General features: G+C 39.7%; 1 protein-coding gene across 1 annotated transcript in view; it reads left to right on the forward strand.

Moving 5' to 3' along the window:
- GRID2 (glutamate ionotropic receptor delta type subunit 2) overlaps window positions 1-26,967 on the forward strand; it is a 1,483,303-nt gene that overhangs the window by 1,121,968 nt on the left and 334,368 nt on the right. The window contains exon 10 of the mRNA XM_077476559.1: window positions 10,426-10,623. Coding sequence (XP_077332685.1) covers window positions 10,426-10,623 — 198 coding nt within the window. The remainder of the gene's footprint in view (window positions 1-10,425; window positions 10,624-26,967) is intronic.

Consider the following 26,967-nt stretch of genomic DNA (forward strand, 5'->3'; position numbering starts at 1 on the left):
TGGTTGATGTGGTGTGCCATGCGAGGACCTGTCGGACGCCTTCTCTGCTCCTCTCTTTGGATGCGGAGAAGGCGTTCGACAGGATTCACTGGGGATATATGAACTCTGTTCTCTGTAAATTTGGATTTCAGGGCCCTATTCTATCTGCAATCCTAGCCCTTTATTCTACTCCTTCTGCAAGGGTATATACCTCTAGCATCCTATCCCAACCTTTTACTATCACGAATGGTACGCGGCAGGGATGCCCATTGTCCCCCTCCATATTCAACTTACTGATAGAACCCCTACCCGAAAAAATTCGATCCCACCCGAGCATCCATGGTTTTACTTTTAGAGGCAAACAACATAAAATAAATCTATTCGCGGACGATATAATCTTGTTTCTTACTTCCCCAACACTTTCTTTAACATACACTCACCACATACTAGAACAATTCAGTAATGTTTCCTATTATAAAGTTAATGATACTAAATCTCTTATCCTTCCCCTTGATATCCCAGTGCAACTAATGCTAAACTTGCAAAAGTCTTTTCCATACTCCTGGAAAGAGGACAGTATAACGTATTTGGGCCTACAGATCACGGCAGACCCTAGTAAATTAACTGATGCTAACTACTCCTTGCTACTCCAAAAACTAACTGCCGAGACCAAACGCATCTCTAAAACGGAACTAACATGGTCGGGACGCCTAGCCTCTTTTAAAATGTTATTGCTTCCACAGATTCTCTACGTATTTCGCACGCTACCCATACCTATCAAACCTATGTACCTTAGACTACTTAACTCTCTTCTCAATGGCTATATCTGGCAAAGGAAGAAGCCTAGATGCGCTAAAGGTCTATTAGTGAAACACAGAAAGGTGGGGGGCATGGGTTATGTGGAGCTACAAGATTACTTTACGGCAGCTGTGCTCTCCCAACTCAACACTTGGTTCAACAATCAAGTTTCTGTCCCTTGGAGGGACATCGAACAGTCTATGTCCCCGACGGACGACCTTCCTTCCTTGCTTTGGCTTGACCGTCTGAGGCCCCTTAACTTGAGACAGCTACCGCTGACAATTCAAGCCTCTCTTTGGGCATGGAGGGCCCTCGGACGGATCAACCATTTGGAAGTGGGAGGGGTGGAGGTCCCCATACCTATCGACCTGCTCACCGAGGCTATCCCTGGTCTAGCTCTTCAGGCCAGGAAGCTCAAAGGGATCACTCTTCTCTCAGACCTATTGTGTGACAAACAAGTCAAAGATTTTAAAACACTCCAAAATGAATATGGTTTAGAATTGGGTGAACTGTATAAATATGGTCAGGTATCCCACTTCCTACGTTCCCTACCCACAGCCCGAATCTACCTGCAGGAGGCTGTCTGGAAGTTCTACACGACTAAACTTAAGCTAGTAAAAGGAGTTTCGTTTTTCTATGGCCTACTCAGGCACAAAAATGTGTTTACTAAATCCCCCCCTCATTTAAAATGGGAAGGAGACTTGGGTAAAGTATACACATTAAAACAGTGGTACCAAGCTCTCAACTCAATCTACAGGTCATCTCGATGTGTTAACCATTGGGAATTGTGCCAAAAAATATCCTTGAGATGGTACCTTACCCCATATAGATTATCTAAATTTTCCAAAGGGAATTCCAACTTGTGCTGGAGGGGCTGTGGAGAAGTGGGCTCACTCAAACATATTTTTTGGTCGTGTAGACATTTGACCAGTTTCTGGAACAGTATATTTAGATTGATTACCTCCCTCACGGGGATTATCTCCCCTTCTGACCCAGGGCTAGCTATATTGAATTTGGGCATTGAAAAATATCCCCCCCAATATAGAACAGTGGTGACACATGTCTTGCTGGCCGCCAGGTCACTCAGAAATGGAAAACAGATCTAGTCCCTAACCTCTCTGATGTAATTACTGTTGTGAAAACCAATTGTATATATGAAACCTTACTACTTTCTAGGCTAAATAATGGTATGAAACGTATAGAAGTCTGGAAAATATGGAAAGTTAAATATCACTAACCTGTTTCTACGCTTTCATTACCTCAGAATCCTCAGGTCCATCTCAAACCCCCCCCCCCCCCCCCCTTGCCCTTACCCTGCCTTCTCCCCTCCCCGTTCTCTCCACTCTCCCTCCTTCTAAATACTACTTTCTACTGGTTTTGAGGTTACCACCTCATCTCTCGCTTTCTTCTCTTCCTGTTATTTCTGCTTTTCTTTTGGTTCTCCTTTCTCCTGTATTCTTGGCTCTTTATAACCCCAGTCTGCCCTTGCTACACTTTCCAGCCGCAAGAACTATTGTGCATACTGAAAGGGGTTCAGTTATAAGTTATATTATTGTAACCTAAGATCAAAATGCTTAGATCAATATTGCATGATTACATTAACATGTTTCCTTTTCTACTCATGGCTTAAGATTTGTAAAGGTGCATATGCTGTTACAATATTGAAATTCCTTTCATATACATGATGTATATAACTGTCTATTTTCTGTGTTTGTGAAAATCTCTAATAAAAACTAAATTGAAAAAAAAAAAAAAAAAAAAAAGTAGTAGGGTGCTTGGAGGCAAACTTGAAAGAGCCTGCAGGTCGGAAATGAGTCTCCTGAACCATACTTACATAGGCTGTCGAAGTCTTGAATGTCTTCAAAGCTATCCATCATTTTTGAATTGAATTCATGCCCTTCACATTACAGAAAAAAAAATTACGAGGCATTATATATCAAAACAATAAGTATCAATCATAGTTTTGATAATTGATAGGTACACACAGGTCCACGGTTCATGGAACATGAAATACAGTGAAGCTTATTTGTTGAAATGATGCAACAGAAAGGGAATCTGATAACTCAGAAGGTCAAAAAAGGACCTGAAAAGAAAAGTAAAAAGGACATAATATATATATATGAGGTAGCACTGATGAGTTAGCATTGATCAGCACTGATGATGGGCCCTAATATGCGGCACTGATGGGACACTGATAGGCGGCATGGATGGGTACTGATAGGTGGCACTGATGGGCACTGATAGGTGGTACAGATGGGCATGAATGGGCACTGATAAGTGGCACAGATGGACATGGATGGGCACTGATAGGTGGCACTGATGTACTATAATGTATGTCACTGATGGATGCCAATCAGTGTCAAACAATAATGCCTGCCAATCAGTGATGCCCATTGTGGGCACTGATTGGCATCCATTGTGGGCACTGATTGGCATCCCTGGTGGTCTAGGGTGGCATACCTGGTGGTGACATCCCTGGTGATCCTAATGGCCTCCCTGGTGCTTCAGTGTGGGCATCCTCAGGGGGGCTGCACTGATAATCAATCAGCACAGACCCCCTCTGTCAGAGGAAAAGCCGATCACCCGCTCTTCCTGTTTACACTGTGATCAGCCGTGACTGGACATGGCTGATCACGTGGTAAAGAGTCTCCTTCAAAGACTCTTTACCTGGTACCTAGATCGGTGTTGCGGGGTGTCAGACTGACACCCCACACCAACAATCGCTGCAATGCACGACCCGGTGGCACGCATCGGCTCAATATCCTAAAGACGTCATATGACGTCTGGTCAGGATATTGAAACCACTATGCCACCATCATTTTGCTATATGATGGGCGGCAAGTGGTTAAGCAATGATATGGCTACAGTTAGGCCATAAATTACCACTTAAAAAGAACAAGCCTTAAAAAGTTGTAGATACCAGAACAACACTTTGAATACTTTTAGGAGGATTATATGTACTTGACTTGAAAGAACTAATGCAGGTCAAGAATGCAATTCATTATTTTAATACAAATTAATTAGAAATCTTTGTGAGAAGAAAAAAAATAAATAAATAACATGACACCTGACATGAACTTAATTTTAATAAAATGCATCTACTGCAAACCTGCCCTTTTAGTATACAGGAAAGGTGATAATAAACTCTTCATACGTGTCCTCTTCCTAATACCATAAAAGCTCTAGTAAGGGCACATCTTTGCTGCAAAAGCACTAGTGCACTTCGAGTGTGCTGTAAATTCTTGATCTTTAGTACTGGTAGTGATGCAGATGTGCCAGAAAACAAAAAGGCATGCAAAATAGATATGATTTTCAAACTATCAAACTAAAAATTGTAGCTTGGAATATTTTAGAACACATTCAGATACTGTATGTGGTGCGGATATTACCAGTTTTAAGTCATATATATATGCAATATTTTATATATATATATATAATGTGTGTGTGTGTATTACACTCTGTCCTCTGCTGTCAAACATACAGATGCTTTAATGTAAACAGTGTAAATGAATAGCATTCCACAGGAGATTGGCATACATAAAAATACACCAGCATTATAATACAATAAAAGATAAACAAGATAAAGCTGCAAGATTTGCAAGCATGCAAATACAGGATTTAGTGTTTTTTTTTTTCCGAGTTATTAATTTTTATGTGCATTATCTAGTTTATGATTACTTGAGTTTGCCATAAATGTTGACAGTGGTTCTTGAGGATTAAGATTAGGAAACAGCGGGGAAACCACTTAACATAAGTCAGCTTTTTACTTTCATGATTTCTTTATTGGTATATAGCGTAATGTCAATAAAGAAGAAATAAATAAAAGGACATTTGGGATATTAGTCTCCTTATCAATCATGTATGATGTTACAGGTACATCGTTATCTCTACTAGGTCTATTTATTATATCTACATATATCTACATATGTCCTTAATTAAACTTAGTGTTAACAATTAGGGTTAGGTTCAGGGGTGTAACTAGAAATCACAGCGCCCCATAGCAAAATGTTGCATGGGCCCCCCTCACCCTCACCCAGGGGGAGTCCAGGGTCTAGTCTCGGGAGGGGCACTGCCGGAAAATTTATTGGGGAAATGGCTGGTGTTGGCGCTTCAATCATCATGGCATCATGGTTGTTATGGTGTCAGGATGATTGAAACACATTACCTATATTATTACATTGTTATAGAAAATGAAATAGTTCAACTCACCATAATGCAGAAGCAGTGGGAGCCCTGAGTGTGTCACTTGCCGTGTCACTTGCCACATATTGCGGATTTTCACTTGCCACATCATCTGCCACCATATGCAGATTGTCCACTTGCCACTTCACCTGCCACAAGTTGCGGATTGTCACTTGCCACGTCACCTTCCACAGGTTGCTGATTGTCACCTGCTACAAGTTGCAGATTGTCCACTTGCCACATCACCTGCCACACATTGCAGATTGTCACTTTCCTGCTAAGGTGGGGAATGGGGATTGTCACTTCTATTTCCAAATCTGAGAGATGTAATCTCGCTGATGCCTGCATAGTGAGTGAGGGCGGAACTGCCAGGATGCAGGGCGGGCGCCGGACGATGAGAGATGATATCATTATCCATTAACCATTATCTAGCTGTAGGGATCTAAAGGTTTTGGGTGCTGGAGCTATCATCAAGTCATCTACGCCTTGTATCCCTTTTGACACCCATTTACTTACATCCAAGTCAGGTAGGCTTTGCAGTGGTAGTGGGAGTACAGTTGTTGTGGACTCCTGGAACTCCTGGACTCCTGGAAGGAAGTGATTATGAGTGATCTCCTGGCCTGAAGAGAAGCTAGTATAGTAGGGGATAGTGATGTGCTTTGTGGAACCCTATATTGCCTCGTGAGAAGGAGGTGATAAAGATTATTTCCTTGTGTTTGGGAGCATTCTAATTCTTCCCATCTGGTACTTTTAGTTTGAGGGAACCACATTTTAAGGTGTGATAAGAGTGGGGCAGTATAGAAATCTTGGAGTATTACCAGTCCCACTCCTCCTGCCTTTCTAGTTGTAACCAATCTAAAAAAGGTGCATCTTGCCTTTTTGCCTTGCTATAGGTTAATTGATTGAGCGGCTGTAAAAAAAAAAAAAAAAGTTAGGTACAGGAATAGGGAGTGTTTTGAATAGGTATAGGAATCTTAAAATCTGCTAAGCGACCTGACCAAGAGAGTTCTACTTTAGCTAGGTCTTGGAGTTTTGAACTTAGTTTATCTATAAATGGGGTGTAGCTTTAAACAGTTCTTCTGTTTTTGGTGTTAGAGTGATGCCTAAATATTTTATGCCTACATTGTTCCATGTGTATGGATACAATGTTGTAAGTTTCTGTTGAATAACTGGAGGGACATTTAACCCTAGGATGTAGGATTAAGTCTCATTCACTTTATAGTAGGAAAGACGATTAAGCATTTTCAATGTATGGTGTACCGAAGCCAGGGATTTCTCCACATCTGTGAGAATTAAGATGACTTCATCTGCAAATAAGCTGATGGTGTGTGATGAATTGTGAATCTGAAAACCTGTAATGTGGGGATGGTTATGAATGTGACTCACCAGAGGTTCCATTAATAGGTTAAAGAATAATGGTGAAAGTGGACAGCCTTGATGGGTCCCATTTGTGATATTAAATGGAATATAAAGGACTCCAGAGGTATACGTCTGGACCAAAGGTTTGGTGTACAGAGCCATAATCGCTGAAAAAAATGTGGCCTGCAAAGCCAAAAGGTGATAACACCTCGGGGAAGTATCCCCAAGGTATGCGATCAAAAGCCTTCTCCGCATCCAGTACTAGAAGCAGAGAAGGTGATCTACGCATTTTTGCATGATGAATGATATTTATTAGATGCCTGGTAGCATCTGTAGTCTGGCATACTTTGGTGAACCTAGATTGGTCCGGGTGTATGAGTTTAGGGAGAATGTCTATTAATGTAAAGCTATAAGTTTGGCATATAAGGCTACTTTCACACTGAGGCAATTTACAGGAGCTGCCTGCATAGCGCCTGTAAAGAGCCTCTCCTCTCACTTCAGCATCTTTGCAGCACTCTAGTCGCAGTATATACACTGCTCCTAAAGCGCCCCTGCCCATTGAACTGAATGGGCAGTGGCGCCGAACCGCCGGCAAAGCGCCGCTGCAGCAGCACTTTTCAGGCGGTTTTAAACCTTTTTCGCCCACTAGCGGGGGTTACTAGTGGACGAATAGCACCGCTAAAAGTAACAGTGGGTTAGGTTGTAAAAAAAATACCCCAAGCTTTGAACATCTCACCAAGCACTGTTCAATCCATCATCTCAAAATGGAAAGAGTATGGCACAACTGCAAACCCACAAAGACATGGCTGTCCACCTAAACTGACAGGCCGGGCAAGGAGACCAATAATCAGAGAAGCAGTAACTCTGGAGGAGCTACAGAGATCCACAGATCAGGTGGGAGAATCTGTCCACAGGACAACTTTTTTATTACTTTAAAAAAAAAAGTTGTATCTTGTGAATAAACTTTGGATATGGGGTACTTTCACTACTTTCTAGGGATGCTGACATTTTTAATAAGAAAGACCTCCCTCTAACTAAGAATCCTTAAAGAGTAACTGCACTTTTGTTCAGGGAACAAAAAAAACACCCCCTTGAGGTGATCAATGTGCATTGCATAGATTTTAACAACATTTGTTGCAGACTCCTACCTGTTTCTGCTCTGAAGAAATAGCTCTTTGTTTGACAATGGCCTGTGCACAGCTATTGTGAAAGAGAGTGACTAATTAATTGTATTCAGTGTATGCACTTTCAGGGTATTTATGAGAAAAGTTACAGTGTCTGTATCCCTTTAGAAGTGATTAACCCTTGGGGAGTATCTCACCAAAAATGATATTTTTGTTACAAAGGATGTTTGGAATCTGACTTATGACTTAGTGCAGAGTTCTTCATGGAAGCAGGATGGACATTTCTGGAAGCGCTTTGCACACCTCTGAGTTTCTGTACCTCTGAGAGGTACCTCTAAGTTTCCACATGACATTGAATTTTAAGAATATTAAAGCACTGCTGTTTGAAAAGGAAAGGTCTTTTTTTATTTTCTACTTTTTTTTTTGTTCACGAAAGTGGAGTTACCCTTTAAAGCTCTCCTCCTCTGGAATAGATTCATCTATATGAGCTGCAGAAAAGTTAAGAAGCAAAAAAAGAAATTCACAGCTTAGTAGTGTAATCACAAAGCAGAACTGTAAAGCTCTGCATTGAATGTACCACCTGCAGGGCACAAGTAGTAAATAATAAATATTTATATGTGTCCGAGCTTTCCATATTGTACTTTATCCCTGTACTTTACAAAGCTCCACTTCCTTGCAAAAAAAAAAAATTCAGTTACATTTTTTTTTTACTTTAAACTAGGAACGAGCCGAACACCCCCCAATTCGGTTTGCAGTAGAACTTACAAACAGGCAAAAAAATTGTGTGAACATGCAAACCCTGTTAAAGTCTATGGGATACGAATGTGTAAAATCAAAAGTGGTGATTTTAAAAGCTTATATGCAAGTTATTGTTATAAAAAGTGTTTAGGGACTCCAGCCCCAGGGGACATGTATCAATGCAAAAAAAAAAGTTTTGAAAACTGCAGTTTTTTCAGGAGCAGTGATTTTAATAACGCTTAGTGAAGCAATAACAATGAAATATCCCTTTAAATATTGTGCCTGTGTGTGTGTGGGGGGGGGGGGGGGTCTCTTAGTCTGCCTGTAAAGTAGGGCGTTCATAACAGTACTGCAAAAAAATTACATTTCTAAAGGAAAAAATTCCATTTAAAACTGCTGTAATGTATTGTTGGATTCCGGCAATATAGATAAAAATCATTGCAAAAAATGGCTTGGTCCTCCCCGCATAATTTTTTATTAAAGGGAACCCCGCGCCAAAATGTAAAAAATATGGCGTGGGGGTCCCCCCCAAAATCTGTACCAGGCCCTTCAGGTTTGGTATGGATATTAAGGACAACCTTGCGCCAAAATGAAATAAAAATGGCGTAGGGGTCCCCAGATCCCACCCCCCCACATGTGAATTGGTATCGGGTACATTATACCCCTACTCATTCACCAAAAAAAGTGTAAAAAAATTAAAAAAGACACAAGACAGTTTTTGACAATTCCTTTATTTTAAAAAAAAGTGTCCATCGATGTAAATCCATCTTCAATCATAGCACCGATGACCAAAAAAATGGAATAACTCTGCATCGATTGGAGGCGTCCCCGTGACTGCAGCCTTTTTGCAATGACAGTTGTTATATACCTGAAGGTGGGGCCACCCGGTGACCATGCCCCCTTCTGACATCATATGACATCAGATGGGGGTGGGGTCATCTGTTTACGTCACCGGGTGGCCTCGGCATCAGCTATATAACAGCTGTCATTGCGAAAAGGCTGCAGTCGATGAGATGGCATACTGTAAAAAAGGCAGAGATTTTCCAGATTTTTACGGGACCATCAACACTGTGATTGAAGATGGATTGACATAGTGGGACACTTTTTCTTTTTTTTTTTTTTTATAAAGGAATTGTCCAAAACTGTCTCCTGTCATTTTTACTTTTTTGACATGTTTTTGTGTGAATGAGTAGAGGTACAATGTACCCGAAACCCATTCACATAGGGAGAGGCGGGATCTGGGAGCCCCCTTGTTAAAGGGGGCTTCCAGATTCCAATAGGCCCCCTGCCCGCAGAGCCCCACAACCACTGGGCAAGGGTTGTGTGGAAGGGGTCCTTGTCTCCATCAACATGGGGACAAGGTGCTTTGGGGGGGCCCCAAAGCACGCTACCCATGTTGAGGGCATGTGGCCTGGTATGGTTCAGGAGCAGAGGGGCTGCTCTCTCATCCCCCCTTTTCCTGTGGCCTGTCAGGTTACGTGCATAATGACCCATAATGTTCTAAATCTAAACTGCGAACGGGCAAACACCCAAAGTTCAAGTCAAACTTACGTTTGACTCGAACATTGGGCTCATCCCTACTTTTAACATTAAAATAGCATTCCTGCAGAATGACTGAAACTTTCATACTAGTATTTTGTCTTCTAAGAGTCCTGCATCCTTACCTTATAAATAAATGGTCCTGAAATAAATGAAAAATGCAGATCATAGTGTTCTAAGGTTCTAGCATCATCCTTCTTTAGCATCCATAGCAGTCTACTCTGCACAAAGATACATATGAACATGAAAGGGGAGTTGCATAGCTCAGAGTCAGCTGATATGACTCTACCTAAAAACAAATTAGGTAGACTTTCCTTAAAAAGTGCCTTTGGTAGATCTCTGCACCCTTCTTTGTGGGCCTTCTGGCTAGATGCATCTTCTCATGGGATTTATTCCAAGAACATTGTCGATGTAATTGCCGAAAGTCACTGTAAATAAACACACATTATATATATATATATATATATATATATATATTTACTTTTCTATTGATCAGATTTTAAGGTGCAACCTCTAGATGGGAGTGGAGGTCTAATTGCTGAATAAATCTTGGATTGTTATGCAAGGTCCACTTTATTCATATAAAGAGTTGCGGTTAGTGTTTCTTTATGGAGCTGTTTTTCAGTATTTATGTTTTTGTAATTCATATTTCCATTTTTATTTGATACATATTCATCAAAAACCCCTTTTCTTTTTCTCTCTATAGGAAGAACCATTTGTTATGGTTTTAGAGAATGTCTTGGGAAAGCCAAAGAAATACCAAGGATTTTCTATTGATGTCCTTGATGCCTTAGCCAACTATTTGGGATTCAAGTATGAAATATATGTTGCACCAGATCACAAGTATGGAAGTCCTCAAGAAGATGGTACATGGAATGGGTTAATAGGGGAACTTCTCTTCAAGGTAAATATGTGCACCAATACAAAGATGCCATCCATCAGTAAACATGGATAATATCATATTATCTCAATTTAGTATTTTATTTTTACAGTATGTTTTGAATGGGATTTCCAAAAGTCCCTGTAACAAACATTAAAGTTCCTAATAACTGTACTAATATATTATCACTGTAGTGTTTTGGCTCAGATCACACAGCCTGAGGTTGAAAATATGTTGCCTTCAAGACATACATTGGAAACATAGCAGCCAGTTATATTACACAGAAATTAGATGTTTCTGGGGAGCAACACACAAAGACAGATGGCAGACATGACTAGTAATATGCATTATTCCTTATCAAATATTGAGTTGTGCCTGTAGTTCTTTACACTTTTAAATCTTTTGCAACTAAATAGATCACATTTACCAATGCTGGGGTAAAATTACAAAATTATAAATTAGAACATGTCTGTTGTTTTACCCAACAAATAATTATTAACCATACCTACTGTATTTACTAGTTTATTTTACAGAATATTATAAAGTTGTAAACAAATGTTTTTAGTGTTTCCTTTGCATGGTGCAGTCACAGGCTATTTCAACATTTATTTTATACATTTCAATCGTTGCTATTGTGGGGGATTGTAGGATGCTCTTCATTTAGCTTCGAGGACCTAAGCAATGAGTAAAAAAATATGGTCTTGAGTACTTTGTCATTAGACAATGTTACTGACATGCTGAAAATGTATATTGTTTTAAAGCCCTCAAAACTTCAGAAAATGTGACATTAACGCTAAACTAAACAGTCAAGGAAGCTGCCATCTTAGCTTCTGATCTTCAGTTGCTATGATGCTGCACATGTCAGTTTGGTTGGGAGCACAAGCAACTGTCACAATTAGTCTGAAAAATGTATATATAGATTGTATATACTGTATACATTTCTATTTTTTTTATTTAGTTTATTATCTTTAGTAATGCAACTGTTTCTGTCAGTGGAATTATTAAAAACACAGCACTGCAGACGAACACTATAGCTATAATATGGCAGTGTTCTTCTTACGCCTAAAGGATCCATGGAGCCTTGAGTCTGCATGTGAACACTTATATCATAGCTGACATAGTGATCACATGATGGGAAACTCTGGTTCTCGATCGTCTGTAAGGACCATGGCAGTCACTGAACATTTCGTTTTTTTGACAAGAATTTAATTTTAGTGAATCCATTCAGCTCATAACTTTTCTATTTTTTTGTGAAATAAGTTTCATACCAGCAATGCTTCGAATATTGGAAAATGACATGTAAGAGGAAATTGGTAAAATAAATCCTTTCTTCAAGTGGCATCGAATATTTATTAACTGAGGCAAGAAGAAATAGAGTAGTGGGCCCAAGGTCATGGTTTCATTTATAAGCAAAAGGTAGATGTGATTAAAAAATGTAACATTCAAAGACACTGTTGGGTGAACTGTGTTGACAAATGGGATCAGAATATAGGAAGGTCATAAAAAAATACATTTTCTGAATTAACACTGTCCTTGAAACTGCATAAATCAATAATAACCAACCTGGACCATATGAGTTTGGAATTGATCTTCTTGATGTTAGATACATGATTATCTATATCAACTGAAATAGAGGTGCTTGGCATTTTAATCAGAAACATTTAAAAATACATTTTAAATTTCCTAGAATGTGGCTATCGGAAATCTTGCCATTTTGCAGTATGCGGATTAAGTTGCCAACAACCTTTAAAAATCTTTGGGTTTAATCAAAGAACTACAATGTTTTTCTGAGGATAGTTATTTTCTTCTTTTGGACACAAAATAACATTTTGATTCATGCTTATTTTTTTTCAGGAAAATACTAGAAAAATGTGAACATGTCCAATTCCCTATATTTTATCCTCAAAAATGTGCAGAAAGTTATCTTTGCTACTTAGATTCAGCTGTAAATATACTCTACTGTTTGTGCTGATTATAGGGATGCCAAGCATGTGCATGTCATCCATGTTTTGTGTTTATCATTAAGCATACCCATGCACACTTGACTTTGTCAAGTCCATCTACATTTTCAGCACCTTATCATAAATAGAAAGGTTCTATATTGCAGGAGCACCATAGATTCTACTACACCCACTCCATTTACAGTAGTTGGCATCCAAGTACATTAACCACTTCATCCCCGGAAGGTTTTACCGCCTTAATGACCAGGCCATTTTTTGCGATATTCCACTGCAACGCTTTAACTAACAATTGCACAGTCATGCAGCGTTGTACCCCAAAAAAAGTCCCTTTTTCCCCACAAATAGAGCTTCCTTTTGGTGGTAGCTGATCACCTCTGCGGTTTTTATTTTTAGCTCTATAAACAAAAAAAGAACGCCAATTTTGATTAAAAATAACAATTTGTTTTACTTTCTGCTATAAAACATATCATATCAACATAAAACATAAATATAGGGGATATATTTATGGCATTTTTTTTTTTTACTTGTAATGGCAGTGATCAGTGATTTTTTGCAGGACTGCAACATTGTGATGGACAGATTGGACTCTTTTGACACTTTTTTGGGAACCAGTGTCATTATTATAGTGATCAGTGCTAAAAATATGCATTGACATTGTATAAATGACACTGGCAGGGAAGGGGTTAACACCAGGGTCAATCAAAGGGTTATCTGTGTTCCCTCTGTGTTTTTCTAACTGTGTGGGGGGATGGACTCTCTGCATGGACACTCTGATCCATGTTCCTGATTATCAGGGACACTAGTTCACAGTGCCCATGCCTAACAACACGGCAGTCTGCTTTTTTACATCTGTAAACATCCGTTCTGTCTCTTCGGGGAGCGATCACGGGTGGCCCGCTAATTGGCTCCCCTTGTGGCCAATCGCACACTGATTGGCCACAGGGGGAGCCCCCCCCCCCAGTGGCTATTAGTAGAATCACATACAGGTACGTGATTTTGCATAATAGAGCCACCTTGCTGCAGCATATGTACAGCAGGCAGTCTGGAAGTGGTTAATACATTAATTATTTAAATGCATCTACATTTTTGACTCAATGTCACTATACACACTTATTTCACAAAGTAAAAATGATATTTTTCCACAACTGGAGCTTGTTCTCTTCTCCTTTGGAATTTTTAATTGTACAAGTTCATCCTATGATGTAAAATAGCATTTCTGCTGTGTGGAAAATGTCACCACATATGTTTGCTGTCTATTTCCAGTACAACAAAGAAGGCACTAACATTATTTAGCACATTTTTGCTTTTAGGGGACATTTTTTTCCATAACTGCTGTTTTAACTCTTTGCTATATTTTGAAAAGCCCTCACATCAACTAAGCTATTTATAAGGAAGGAGTAGTGGTAAGGACCTTCATAAAGACAAAAAAAAAAATTGGCTTACTTAAGATTGGTTTTCTAACAATGTCACATGACTCACGCCCCAATGCCTAATTCTAACAAATAAAGATTAAAACTAACACCATCCATAATCCATAGACATGAGACCTTTCTATAAAATATATTTTGTGAAAACATCTTTATTATTTCTTTAGACCCCTATTTAACTCCCATTAATGTTTACATTAAAACTCAAGGAAACCCCAAAATGTAAAATTGAATATGCTTGTGCAGATACTCTTGTAATCTGAAACAATTGAAACCATTTTCTCGACATGCCCTTCTTTCAGTTAAATCATACCAGTAATACCGCGTACACACGACAGGACTTAAGTCCGGCAGACTTTCGACGGAGTTCTGACAGAGTTCTGACATAGTTCTGACGGACTTTCCGAATGAACGGACTTGGCCACATACAATCACACCAAAGTCCGACGGAATCGGAAGTGATGACGTATGACTGGACTAGAATAAGGAAGTTCATAGCCAGTAGCCAATAGCTGCCCTAGCGTCGGTTTTAGTCCGTCAGACTAGCACACACACGAGCGGATTTCTGGGTCCGGCAGAGTTCTGTCGGAAAAATTTGAAACATGTTCCATTTCTAAAGTCTGTCAGACTTTTGCAAATCAAAAGTCCACTGCAGCCCACACACGTTCGAATAGTCTGCCGGAATCATTCCGTCAGACTTTTGATGTTGAAAAGTCTGGTCGTGTGTACGGGGCATTAGTGGTACTTTTCTTAGATATTTAGCTAAAGCATTGAAATCCTCTCCTTCACACTCCAAAGTTGGACTACAAGCAGCCATTCAGTGTATAGTGTCCTGGGATGTGCTGCTGTAGTCACTATCTATACTGATGCTGCAGAATGCACACATTAACAAGAAGTTCTTTCCAAGGGTCTACACGATGTGCACAAAACGTGAGCAAAAAGGAAAACTGTATGTTTAAGAAATAAATACATAAATTGTGTAATCCAGTTTAACTTTTAGTGCTGTACAAAACAAAATATTGTTTTGTGAGCATTTAGTTCTACTTTAAAGTGTTACTAAACCCAGGACCCTTCATGTCTCTCACAGTACACAGAACATTGAAATGTAATTATTTTAGTAAATATAAACCGCTAAATACCTTTTTTTCCAGCAGCAGTATATAGCAGTTTTGTGACTTCTAACAGTATCCAGCCGAGCACTGGTTAAAGCTTTTAGAAGGAGTTTTTTTTTATCTCTTTTGACTGTCCTATGAGGCTGCAAGACCCCTGACCCTCTGTCTGGACAGTGCTAATTGGTCCTGTGCTGATCACATGCACCCTCCCAAAAAACTGAGCATGTACAGATTGCCCCAAGGCTTTGTACTATCAACAGATAGATTGGAGACTGTGAAAGAAGGGGAGGATCAGAAAAGACAGGATCAAACAGCCTTCTTACACATTTCGGAGGATTAACCCCTTAGGTTCCACAGTGAGTATAACAAGCATACTTTACTGCAGGGATCTCCAAACTACAGCCCTCCAGCTGTTGCGGAACTACATGTCCCACGAGGCATTGTAAAGCTCTGACATTCACAGACATGACGAGGCATGATGGGAACTGCAGTTCCTGAACAACTGGAGGGCCATAGTTTGGAGACCCCTGCTTTACTGCATATACAAACTGATTTTACTGTTGTGGGTTTAGTAACACTTCAACTTGTGCAGTATTCACACCTAATTAGAAGATAAGTAAAGCGTATTCCTGGTCATTTTAAAGCATTTTTTGAGGTGCATTACAGGCATTTTTGCAAGTTTTTAACTCTTTAGTCGTTTGATCTATGGGGCTAAAAATGTATGAATATAGTCAAAAAAATGCTCATATGCTTTTTTTAGCATAAGACAGAGAGTGTGATCCCTTAATCTCCACGCAAACCCACCATGTTTGCACATCAAGCTTTGTGCAAAAAATGCAAAAAAACTACTTAACTCAGGCTGTATAGGCTCTAAGTTAAAACCTGATGATGTGCTATACAGTGTAAAGAATATCATAATTCTACAGTATGCGAAGCATGTGAAATTTCCAGTGGTGTTGCTATGGGGGTGCGGGGGACAGGCCGCACCAGGCGACACCCACCAGAGGGGTGACACCAGGGCCACTGCCTACCGCTACACACTGTATTATATTGCTTCTGCCTGCGGCGGCAGTGACATGAGCAAGGCACCAAGCCGTGCAAGGGGGGCTGCCTATAACACTCCCCTGCCTTAAGCTGTCCCTCGGGGATCTCCAATATCTCCGGAGGCAGCTGGAGTTAGTGGGTAGGGCTGCGCGTGTGGCTTCCTCCTCCACTCCTCCCACAGACTCCTTCACTCTGTCTGATTCTGCAGCTGAAGGAGGAAAAGATGAGAACACAGCATCTTGATAGAGTCCTAATCTGCCCTATGCCACCCCAAACTGGCACTAATACAACCCCAAACTGCCCTATGCCACCCCAACCTGGAAATATACCACCCCAACCTGCCCTATGCCGCACAACCTGGCACTATACCACCCAAATCTGCCCTATACCACACCAGCCTGTCCTATACCAACCTAACCTGCTCTATACCACCCTATACTATCATTTACAGAGGCCGCTTGGGGTGCGCCCCATGACCCTGCACTGCCTGCAGGGTGCTAGGCAGGATAGACAGGAGGGGGCTGTACTATGTTTTGCAGCACCAGGTGACACCAACCCTTGTGATGCTACTGGCAATTTCTACTATATTATACCATAAAATACTTAAATATCTGTGCAATGTCCAAAATAAATACCTGTGCTAATCCCAAACTAAATAGATAACATAAATGACTGAGATACATACATTTCTTTTTGTACCAAGGGCTGGTGAGGGCCTAATAAAATGGTTGATGGGTGTATATCAAAATGCCATCAATTCATTATTTTATTTTTCCATCACAGTCCTTTAAAGTGCATTCCTGATTCAACATAAAAGCAGCAACTAGAAATAAAGTAAAGTGCATACCACTGAGCAATAAATTGCTTACTGTGCATACAGTGCTCTTCCACTACTTTCAGAAACACTCACAGCTTGTGACCCCCTCCACCTTTCGCCCTTAGTGAGCGCCACTCACCAGATTTGATGTGACCCCCTTATTGCATAGGAAGGTCAATATGCGTTTAAATGCTGTACATTTTTTACTCCTCTGATCACTTCTCCCAGGTGACACAACCATAAAAAGAAGGGAGGGGGGGGCTCACAATAGTTTGTTTTATTTTAAAAATTAAAAACACCAATCTGTTTCATAAATGTACAATTCCACATAATATACAGTACACCACTCAACAAAATGTCCGAGTGCTCCACGATGACCGGGAGTGCATCACCGGAAAGTGACATACTCTAAGTGACATAGTGAATGAGGCTCCTTCCAACACATTTTGTTGATTATGGCATCATCAGAGGATGACACAGGCTCTGCCTAATTACTCAGTCTCTTAATGCCTCTTTAGGCAATGGCCTGAGCAGATTAAATTGTATCTCTTTGAGGCCAGTGTAGACACTCTCCCATTGTCTCTTCACACATGGTGCCCCTTCAGCAGCTTGTCTCTAGTGGAAATAGTTCTAAACCATATACAGCCCCTTGGCTAAAAGGGCTGTGCATGCATACCTGCACAATCAGCATGCTGGTTTCCTTTAAAATGTGCACCCAATACAGATGAAAACTGCAAAACCTGACATCCCAGAGGCCCTCAACCTGCATTCATTTGGGAACACTGGGCCGGGTTACATCAAACCCTTCTGACATATTGACAAGGTATAGCACTGTCATAGTACACACATAAGCATTGATTTATAATGAGTATAGGTGTACAATAAAACATGTTTTTAACAAATACACAAAGTTAAAACCTGTTTTGGTGCGAAATGCGATTAAAACCATAGTTGTTTGAATAAGCTAAAATGTAACACATATTCATGACCAAATTCATATTTTTAACTGCATAGTCTCTGTATGGGTGTGCAAGATAAGATCTGAAATCATTTATTTCAATTCGACATCCGAAAGGCATAATTTAGCAGCTCATACTGTATGACTTATAATGTACATGCCAGTATTATAACAGAAGAGTTTCTAAATATATCTGCAAATGTCCCTGCTTCTGTAACATATTTAAAGTAATTTTTGGGGGAAAGCTTCAGGCAATAAAATGTATTAAAAATTAAAATACATATCATTATTAATAATTAAAAAGGAATATCATTTTGGACTCCCGGAATGTCCTTTGAAATAAATTGCTGTTGACTCTAAGGCAGAGTACAATCGACTTGCTTGGCTTATTTTTGTGCAGTCTTTGGTCCTTCATTGTTTGTCATTTTATTAAATGCAGTAGTACTTTGTTCCATGTGAGATTTCAATCAATGCAGAAAGTTTTTACCTTTTATCGGATAACTTAAGTTATTAAAGATGCATGCTTTCAAGACTTTCCTTATTAGAAATGTAAAATGATAATAATCTTTAATAACTTAAGATAGACAATAAAAGGCATATATTAAACAACACATATTCAGTGTTGAAAAAAAATTAAAATTACATCTGTATATATAGAGATATATATATATATATATATATATATATATATATATATATATCTATATATATCTATATATATATATATATATATATATATATATATATATATATATATATATATATATATATATATATATACAGTGGTGTGAAAAAGTGTTTGCCCCCTTCCTCATTTCCTGTTCCTTTTCATGTTTGTCACACTTAAGTGTTTCGGAACATCAAACCAATTTAAACAATAGTCAAGGACAACACAAGTAAACACAAAATGCAATTTGTAAATGAAGGTGTTTATTATTAAAGGTGAAAAAAAATCCCCCCTTGTTAAAACATACTATAACTGTGGTTGTCCACACCTGAGTTCAATTTCTCTAGCCACACCCACGCCTGATTATTGCCACACCTGTTCACAATCAAGACATCACTTAAATAGGAGCTGCTTGACACAGTAAGGTCCACCAGAAGATCCTTAAACGCTACACATCATGCCGAGACCCAAAGAAATTCAGGAACAATTGAGAAAGAAAGTAATAGAGATCAATCAGTCTGGAAAGGGTTATAAAGCCATTTCCAAAGCTTTGGGAATCCAGCGAACCACAGTGAGAGCCATTATCCACAAATGGCGAAGACATGGAACAGTGGTGAACCTTCCCAGGAGTGGCCGGCCGCCCAAAATTACCCCAAGAGCGCAGCGACGACTCATCCAAGAGGTCACAAAAGACCCCACAACAACGTCCAAGGAACTGCAGGCCTCACTTGCCTCAGTTAAGGTCAGCGTTCATGCCTCCACCATCAGGAAAAGACTGGGCAAAAATGGCCTGCATGGCAGAGTTCCAAGGAGAAAACCACTGCTGAGCAAAAAGAACATCAAAGCTCGTCTCAATTTCTCCACAACACATCTTGATGATCCCCAAGACTTTTGGGACAACATTCTGTGGACCGATGAGACAAAAGTGGAACTCTTTGGAAGGTGTGTGTCCAAGTATATCTGGCGTAGAAGGAACACTGCATTTCATAAAAAGAACATTATACCAACAGTAAAATATGGTGGTGGTAGTGTGATGATCTGGGGCTGTTTTGCTGCTTCAGGACCTGGAAGACTTGCCGTGATAAAAGGAACTATGAATTCTGCTGTCTACCAAGAGATCCTGAAGGAGAATGTCCGACCATCTGTTCGTGTACTCAAGCTGAAACGAACTTGGGTTCTGCAGCAGGACAATGATCCTAAACACACCAGCAAGTCCACCACCGAATGGCTGAAGAAAAACAAAATGAAGACTTTGGAGTGGCCTAGCCAAAGTCCTGACCTGAATCCTATTGAGATGTTGTGGTATGACCTTAAAAAGGCCGTTCATGCTCGAAAACCCTCTAATGTAACTGAATTAGGACAATTCTGCAAAGATGAGTGGGCCAAAATTCCTCCAGGACGCTGTAAAAGCCTCATTGCACGTTATCGCAAACGCTTGGTTGCAGTTGTTGCTGCTAAGGGTGTCCCAACCAGTTATTAGGTTTAGGGGGCAATCACTTTTTCACACAGGGCCATGATGGTTTGGATTTTTTTTCACCTTTAATAATAAACACCTTCATTTACAAATTGCATTTTGTGTTTACTTGTGTTGTCCTTGACTATTGTTTAAATTGGTTTGATGTTCCGAAACACTTAAGTGTGAGAAACATGCAAAGGAACAGGAAATGAGGAAGGGGGCAAACACTTTTTCACACCACTGTATATATATATATAGATAGATATATATCTATATATATATATATATATATATATATATATATATATATATATATATAGATAGATAGATAGATATATGTATCTATATATATATATATATATAGATCTATGTATCTATCTATATACATATATATATATATATATACACTACCGTTCAAAAGTTTGGGGTCACATTGAAATGTCCTTATTTTTGAAGGAAAAGCACTGTACTTTTCAATGAAGCTAACTTTAAACTAGTCCTAACTTTAAACAAATATACTCTATACATTGCTAATGTGGTAAATGACTATTCTAACTGCAAATGTCTAGTTTTTGGTGCAATATCTACATAGGTGTATAGAGGCCCATTTCCAGCAACTATCACTCCAGTGTTCTAATGGTACAATGTGTTTGCTCATTGGCTCAGAAGGCTAATTGATGATTAGCAAACCCTTGTGCAATCATGTTCACACATCTAAAAACAGTCTAGCTCCTTCCAGAAGCTACAAAACTGACCTTCCTGTGAGCAGATTGAGTTTCTGGAGCATCACATTTGTGGGGTCAATTAAACGCTCAAAATGGCCAGAAAAAGAGAACTTTCATCTGAAACTCGACAGTCTATTCTTGTTCTTAGAAATGAAGGCTATTCCATTTGAGAAATTGCAAAGAAATTGAAGATTTCCTACAACGGTGTGTACTACTCCCTTCAGAGGACAGCACAAACAGGCTCTAACCAGAGTAGAAAAAGAAGTGGGAGGCCGCGTTGCACAACTAAGCAAGAAGATAAGCACATTAGAGTCTCTAGTTTGAGAAACAGATGCCTCACAGGTCCCCAACTGGCATCTTCATTAAATAAATGAATAAGGAAGGCTATCACTCCATTTTGCAACGCCATGCCATACCCAGTGGACAGCGCTTGATTGGAGCCAATTTCATCCTACAACAGGACAATGACCCTAAACACACCTCCAAATTGTGCAAGAACTATTTACAGCAGAAGCAGGCAGCTGGTATTCTATCGGTAATGGAGTGGCCAGCACAGTCACCAGATCTGAACCCCATTGAGCTGTTGTGGGAGCAGCTTGACCGTATGGTACGCCAGAAGTGCCCATCCAACCAATCCAACTTGTGGGAGCTGCTTCTAGAAGCGTGGGGTGCAATTTCTCCAGCTTACCTCAATAAATTAACAGCTAGAATGCCAAAGGTGTGCAATGCTGTAATTGCTGCAAAAGGAGGATTCTTTGACGAAAGCAAAGTTTGATGTAAAAACAATGTTATTTCAAATACAAATCATTATTTCTAACCTTGTCAATGTCTTGACTCTATTTTCTATTCATTTCACAACGTATGGTGGTGAATAAGTGTGACTTTTCATGGAAAACACAAAATTGTTTGGGTGACCCCAAACTTTTGAACGGTAGTGTATATGTATATATATATATATATATATATATATATATATATATATATATATATATATATATTATATATAGATAGATAGATAGATAGATAGATAGATAGATAGATAGATAGATAGATAGATAGATAGATAGATAGATAGATAGATAGATATACAGTATCTCACAAAAGTGATTACACACCTCACATTTTTGTAATAAGTGTACAGCTTGTATAACAGTCTAAATTTGCTTTTCCCTCAAAATAACTCAACACACAGCTATTAATGTCTAAACCGCTGACAACAAAAGTGAGTACACCCCTAAGTGAAAATGTCCAAATTGGGCTCAAAGTGTCAATATTTTGTGTGACCATCATTATTTTTCAGCACTGCCTAAACCCTCTTGGGCATGGAGTAGAGCTTCACAGGTTGCCACTGGAGTCCTCTTCCACTCCTCCACGATGAAATCACAGAGCTAGTGGATTTTAGAGACCTTGCCCTCCTCCACCTTCTGACATGCTTGGGCAGTCCATCACCTTTACCTTCCACTTCTTTAGCAAGGCAGTGGTCGCCTTGGAGGTGTGTTTGGGGTCGTTATCATGTTGGAGTACTGCCCTGCAGCCCAGTCTCTGAAGGGAGGGGATCATGTTCTGCTTCACTATGTCACAGTGCATGTTGGCATTCATGATCCCTCAATGAACTGTAGCTCCCCAATGCCGGCAGCACTCATGCAGCCTCAGACTATGACACTCTCACCACCATGCTTGACTTTAGACAAGACACGTGCCTCTTTGTACTCCTCACCTGGTTGCAGCCACACACTCTTGACACCATCTGAACCAAATAAGTTTATCTTGGTCTCATCAGACCACAAGACATGGTTCCAGTAATCCATGTCCTTAGTCTGCTTGTCTTCAGCAAACAGTTTGGGGGTTTTCTTGTGCATAATCTTCAGAAGAGGCTTCATTCTGGGGCCGACAGCCATGCAGACCAATTTGATGCAGTATGTGGTGTATTCAACCTCTGCAGCAATTCTGGCAGCACTCATACATCTATTTCCCAAAGACAACCTCTGGATATGACGCTGAGCATGTGCACTCAACTTCTTTGGTCGACTATGCCAAGGCCTATTCTGAGTGGAACCTGTCCTGTTAAACCACTGTATGGTCTTGGCCACCCTGCTGCAGCTCAGTTTCACGGTCTTGTCAATCTTCTTATAGCCTAGGCCATCTTTATGTAGAGAAACAATTCTTTTTTTCAGATCCTCAGAGAGTTCTTTGCCACAAGGTGCCATGTTGCACTTTCAGTGACCAGTATGAGAGAGTGAGAGCTATAACACCAAATTTAACACACCTGCTCCCCATACACTCTTGAGACCTTGTAACACTAACGAGTCACATGACACCAGGGAGGGAAAATGGCTAATTGTTCCCAATTTGGACATTTTCACTTAGGGGTGTACTTACTTTTGTTGCCAGCAGTTTAGACATTAATGGCTGTGTGTTGAGTTATTTTGAGGGGGCAGAAAATTTACACTGTTATACAAGCTGTACACTCACTACTTTACATTGTAGCAAAGCGTAATTTCTTCAGTGTTGTCACATGGAAGGATATAATAAAAGATTTACAAAAATGTGAGGGGTGTACTCACTTTTGTGAGATACTATATATATATATATATATATATATATATATATTTTTTTTTTTTTTTTTTTTTTCTTGATAACAATGTGTAAATAAACAGTAATAGTGTAATCCATTTTTTCTTTTTTGTGTTGTTAGTGATTAGGGATGAGCTAAACAATCAGTTCGAGGTGGGTTCTGTAAACATAACATTACTAGAATTTGGGTGCCAAATTTGAACCCACTTAAGTCAATGGGAGCCCCATGCTAAAATATAGTAATGGCCAGCTTCTAGGCTGATAGGCAAGGAATTGTCAAACAAATAGCATGGGGGGGGGGGTGTTATGCGTTGAGGCATATGTACCAAAGCAAATAAAAAATGTTTTTGGTGGGGAGCAGTGATCATAATAATAATTTAAGTAAACATTTAAAAAGCAATACTCCTTTAAGCCCTGGTTCACACCGGTGTGGCTTTGAAGTCATGCTACTCAGGGCGACATCAAAGCTGAATATTCAGCTTTGATGTCGCCATTGTGGCTTGCTGACTGTGTGACTTATTTTAATGGATATCAATGCAAGTCGTGACAGTGCAGGAACCTTTTTCAAAGTTGTTGCAACTTGAGTTGCATCGATTAGAACGGGTCCATTGCCACAAATGGAGTGTGACTTGTCATGCAACTTGTAACTGTCAAGGCACATGACACATCACACTGGTGTGAACCAGGGCTAAATTACATGCTTCCTGCAAAGTGGGTAACCCGTACAATGTATACAACTTAGTACAGAAAAACTGACCTTTAGGCATCATACACACTGGGCCTCAAAAACACTGCTTTTAAGGGCATTGGATTTTTTTTTTGCAGGACCATTTAGAAGCAGAAAAAAAAATCACCTGCTAATTCAGGAGAGGAGTATTTCAGTAGAAAAAAACACCTGACACACCTAAATGCAGCTAAATTAGGCTTAATGCAATGCGTGTTTTGTAGTTACTAAATGAATATTTTGGCCAATGGAATGAATTAACGCCCCAGTGTTTGATGTGCCTAAACATGCCTAAATGGGCCTAAATGTGTTTGAAAGTGTAGCTTTTGGCATGTTTTTTACGCTGCTTTTCTTCTTTCAGGAGAAACACCGTACACGGTGCTGCACCCATTATGTGGCCAAACCACAGCGTGACAGTGTGAAAGTGCCCTAATCCTGCCCCCAGTGATGCTTTTCTGCTGTGCTAACACAGGCAAATACATATAGGGGGTTATTTACAAAAGGCAAATCCACTTTGCACTACAAGTGCACTGAAAGTGCACGTGGAAGGAAGTGCAGTCGCTGTACATCTGAGGGGTAGATCTGAAATGAGGGGAAGTTCTGCTGATTTTATCATCCAAACATATGCAAGCTAAAATGTTGATTTTTATTTTCCTTGCATGTCCCCCTCGGATCTACAGCGACTGCACTTCCAAGTGCACTTTCAGTGCACTTGTAGTGCAAAGTGGATTTACCTTTAATAAATAACCCCCATAATGTTTTATTTTTAAATCTTTATCTCCATGTATCAATCTCTTGCCCTTGAGGATGCCTTACTGTTTTGCTGCCAATCTATGCCTGGAAATAGTGCTAAAATAATGCTCTATGTCTTTCTCGTAGAATTTATTAATCACATCTTTAAAAAAAAACGTCCTATATTCCTCTCAATGGTTTAAAAACGTTATTGGCTTCCTGACTCCAGTTTATGAGGATGCTTGGCCTGTGCGCTCCTAAAAAGCTTTCCAGTAATATCTTTTTATTTGCTCAAAAAACAGAAAGAGATCAAGTGAAAAAGAATCAATGCATGAACGGATTTAAATAATTTTGCTCATCTTTTCCCTTTACATAAGCAGGCGTTCCATACTGCTAGCGCTTAGTAATGCTTAACAATGAGTCTGCTTATTTGTTTCTCTCAGTGCAAGTCTATCAGTCTGCTTCTACTATCAAAAAAGTTTGAACTCCCTGTATGGTGTATTACGAGTAGTTGTGCAGCAAGATTGCTCATTATACCCTTACAGGGAGAAACTAGAATTGTATAAAAGGAATACCATCATCAAAAAAATGGAGCAATGAGCATGCAAAAAATTATCCCATTAAGAGCTACTTTTAGATAAATCTTACAATATTTAGTAAAATCTACAAATCCATTGAAGGATATTGTCTTGATATAGCCAGTAAACTGCATGCTTAATGGCAATCTTTAAAGTATGTAAACCTTAACAAAAGCATTTCCTATAAGTCCCCTTACAGTCAATTAAAGAGGAAGTGAACTCTCCCACTCTGATGCTTCTTTTCATTTAGTCCATTATAATAAGTAATTATCAAACTATAGAAACTGTAATCCAGCCCAAATTGCTTATTACTTACTGTTTAAAGAAACTTTAAAAAACTTGTTTCCAGGGTTTAGGCAGTGCCATCTTAAGTATTATTTTCTGAGTCCACAGTGGAGTGTATTTCCGCCCTTACATTGAGCACTTCCTGTACTGTTAATCAAGCCTCCTTCTCAATCCAAAATTTCTATGGCAACCCTGCTTCCCTGTTCATAGCTGACTTGTTTTATTTCATAGTATTTACTTATGCTGATTACCTAGTGTTTGCCTATGTGAGTCCTATCAGCTGAAGCTGATAGGACTCTAATGCTGTCCCATGCCCTGCTTTACACTGCATGTCATGTCACATGGTCACATGGTGTGTAGTAGGAAGCTCTGAGTTATGCAGCCTCCTGGTAGTTCAGTGTTGTGCTGTAGGAAAGTCCTGATAACAGATACAGTAGATAAGCACATAGAGAGTGTGCCATAAATCAGGGGAGATCTGGGCATGCTCAGTGACGTCATTCTAAAGAACAAAAAGGATTACAACAATACTAAGCAAGTAAGGAGATATCTACAAGCAGTGTTCATTAGGTTTTTTTTATGCTGATTTACATGGGACAAAGTTGTGAGGGAGGGTTTTAAAACCACTTTAAATACGCTGTTGAAAGTGTTTTGTTATATTTGGTTTAAAAGTATAGAAAAATACCTGCCGATTCTGTCATGAATCCAGCAAACTTGTAACATTCTGTTAATTTTGCTTGGGTTGCAATTACACGACCCATTAGTTAAAAACTCTGATTGGACACAGCTGATCACATGGCAAAGAGCCTCCGCCGGAGGCTCTTTACCAAGATCGGTGTAGCGGTGTGTCATACTGACACACCACACCACCGATCACTGCGATACGCGCTCCTGTGGGCGTGCAGCGGCTGTTATCCTGAAGGACGTCATATGATGCCCAGTCAGGATAACAGAACCACTTCCCGGATGTCAATCTGCTATTGACCAGGTGGGAAGTGGTTAATGCATGACTTCTGTCTGTAGTGTGCAACTGACATTTTCTGTGAAGAAATTGCATATCCTGCAGTCCTCTCTTTGTGCTGGTGCAAGTAAGAGATACATAGTAGTTAGATCTGAAAAAGACACAAGCAGGCAGATCATTCACAGAAAAACTGACAGCTCACTACATGCAGATGAAAGATTTTTTTAAATTACATTACCACGTCTAAATTTGTGAGTGGATGGTAAAACATGCATTGGGTGCTGTGTGACTCAAAACAGGAAGTTGTCTTGTCCCCTTGGTGAATAGGGACAGGCTAGCTGGAGAAATGC

The sequence above is a fragment of the Lithobates pipiens genome, unplaced genomic scaffold (assembly GCF_037356315.1).
Source record: "Lithobates pipiens isolate NorthernLeopardFrog02 unplaced genomic scaffold, aLitPip1_a1.2 Scaffold_13, whole genome shotgun sequence".
In the NCBI taxonomy this organism is placed as follows: Eukaryota; Metazoa; Chordata; class Amphibia; order Anura; family Ranidae; genus Lithobates; species Lithobates pipiens.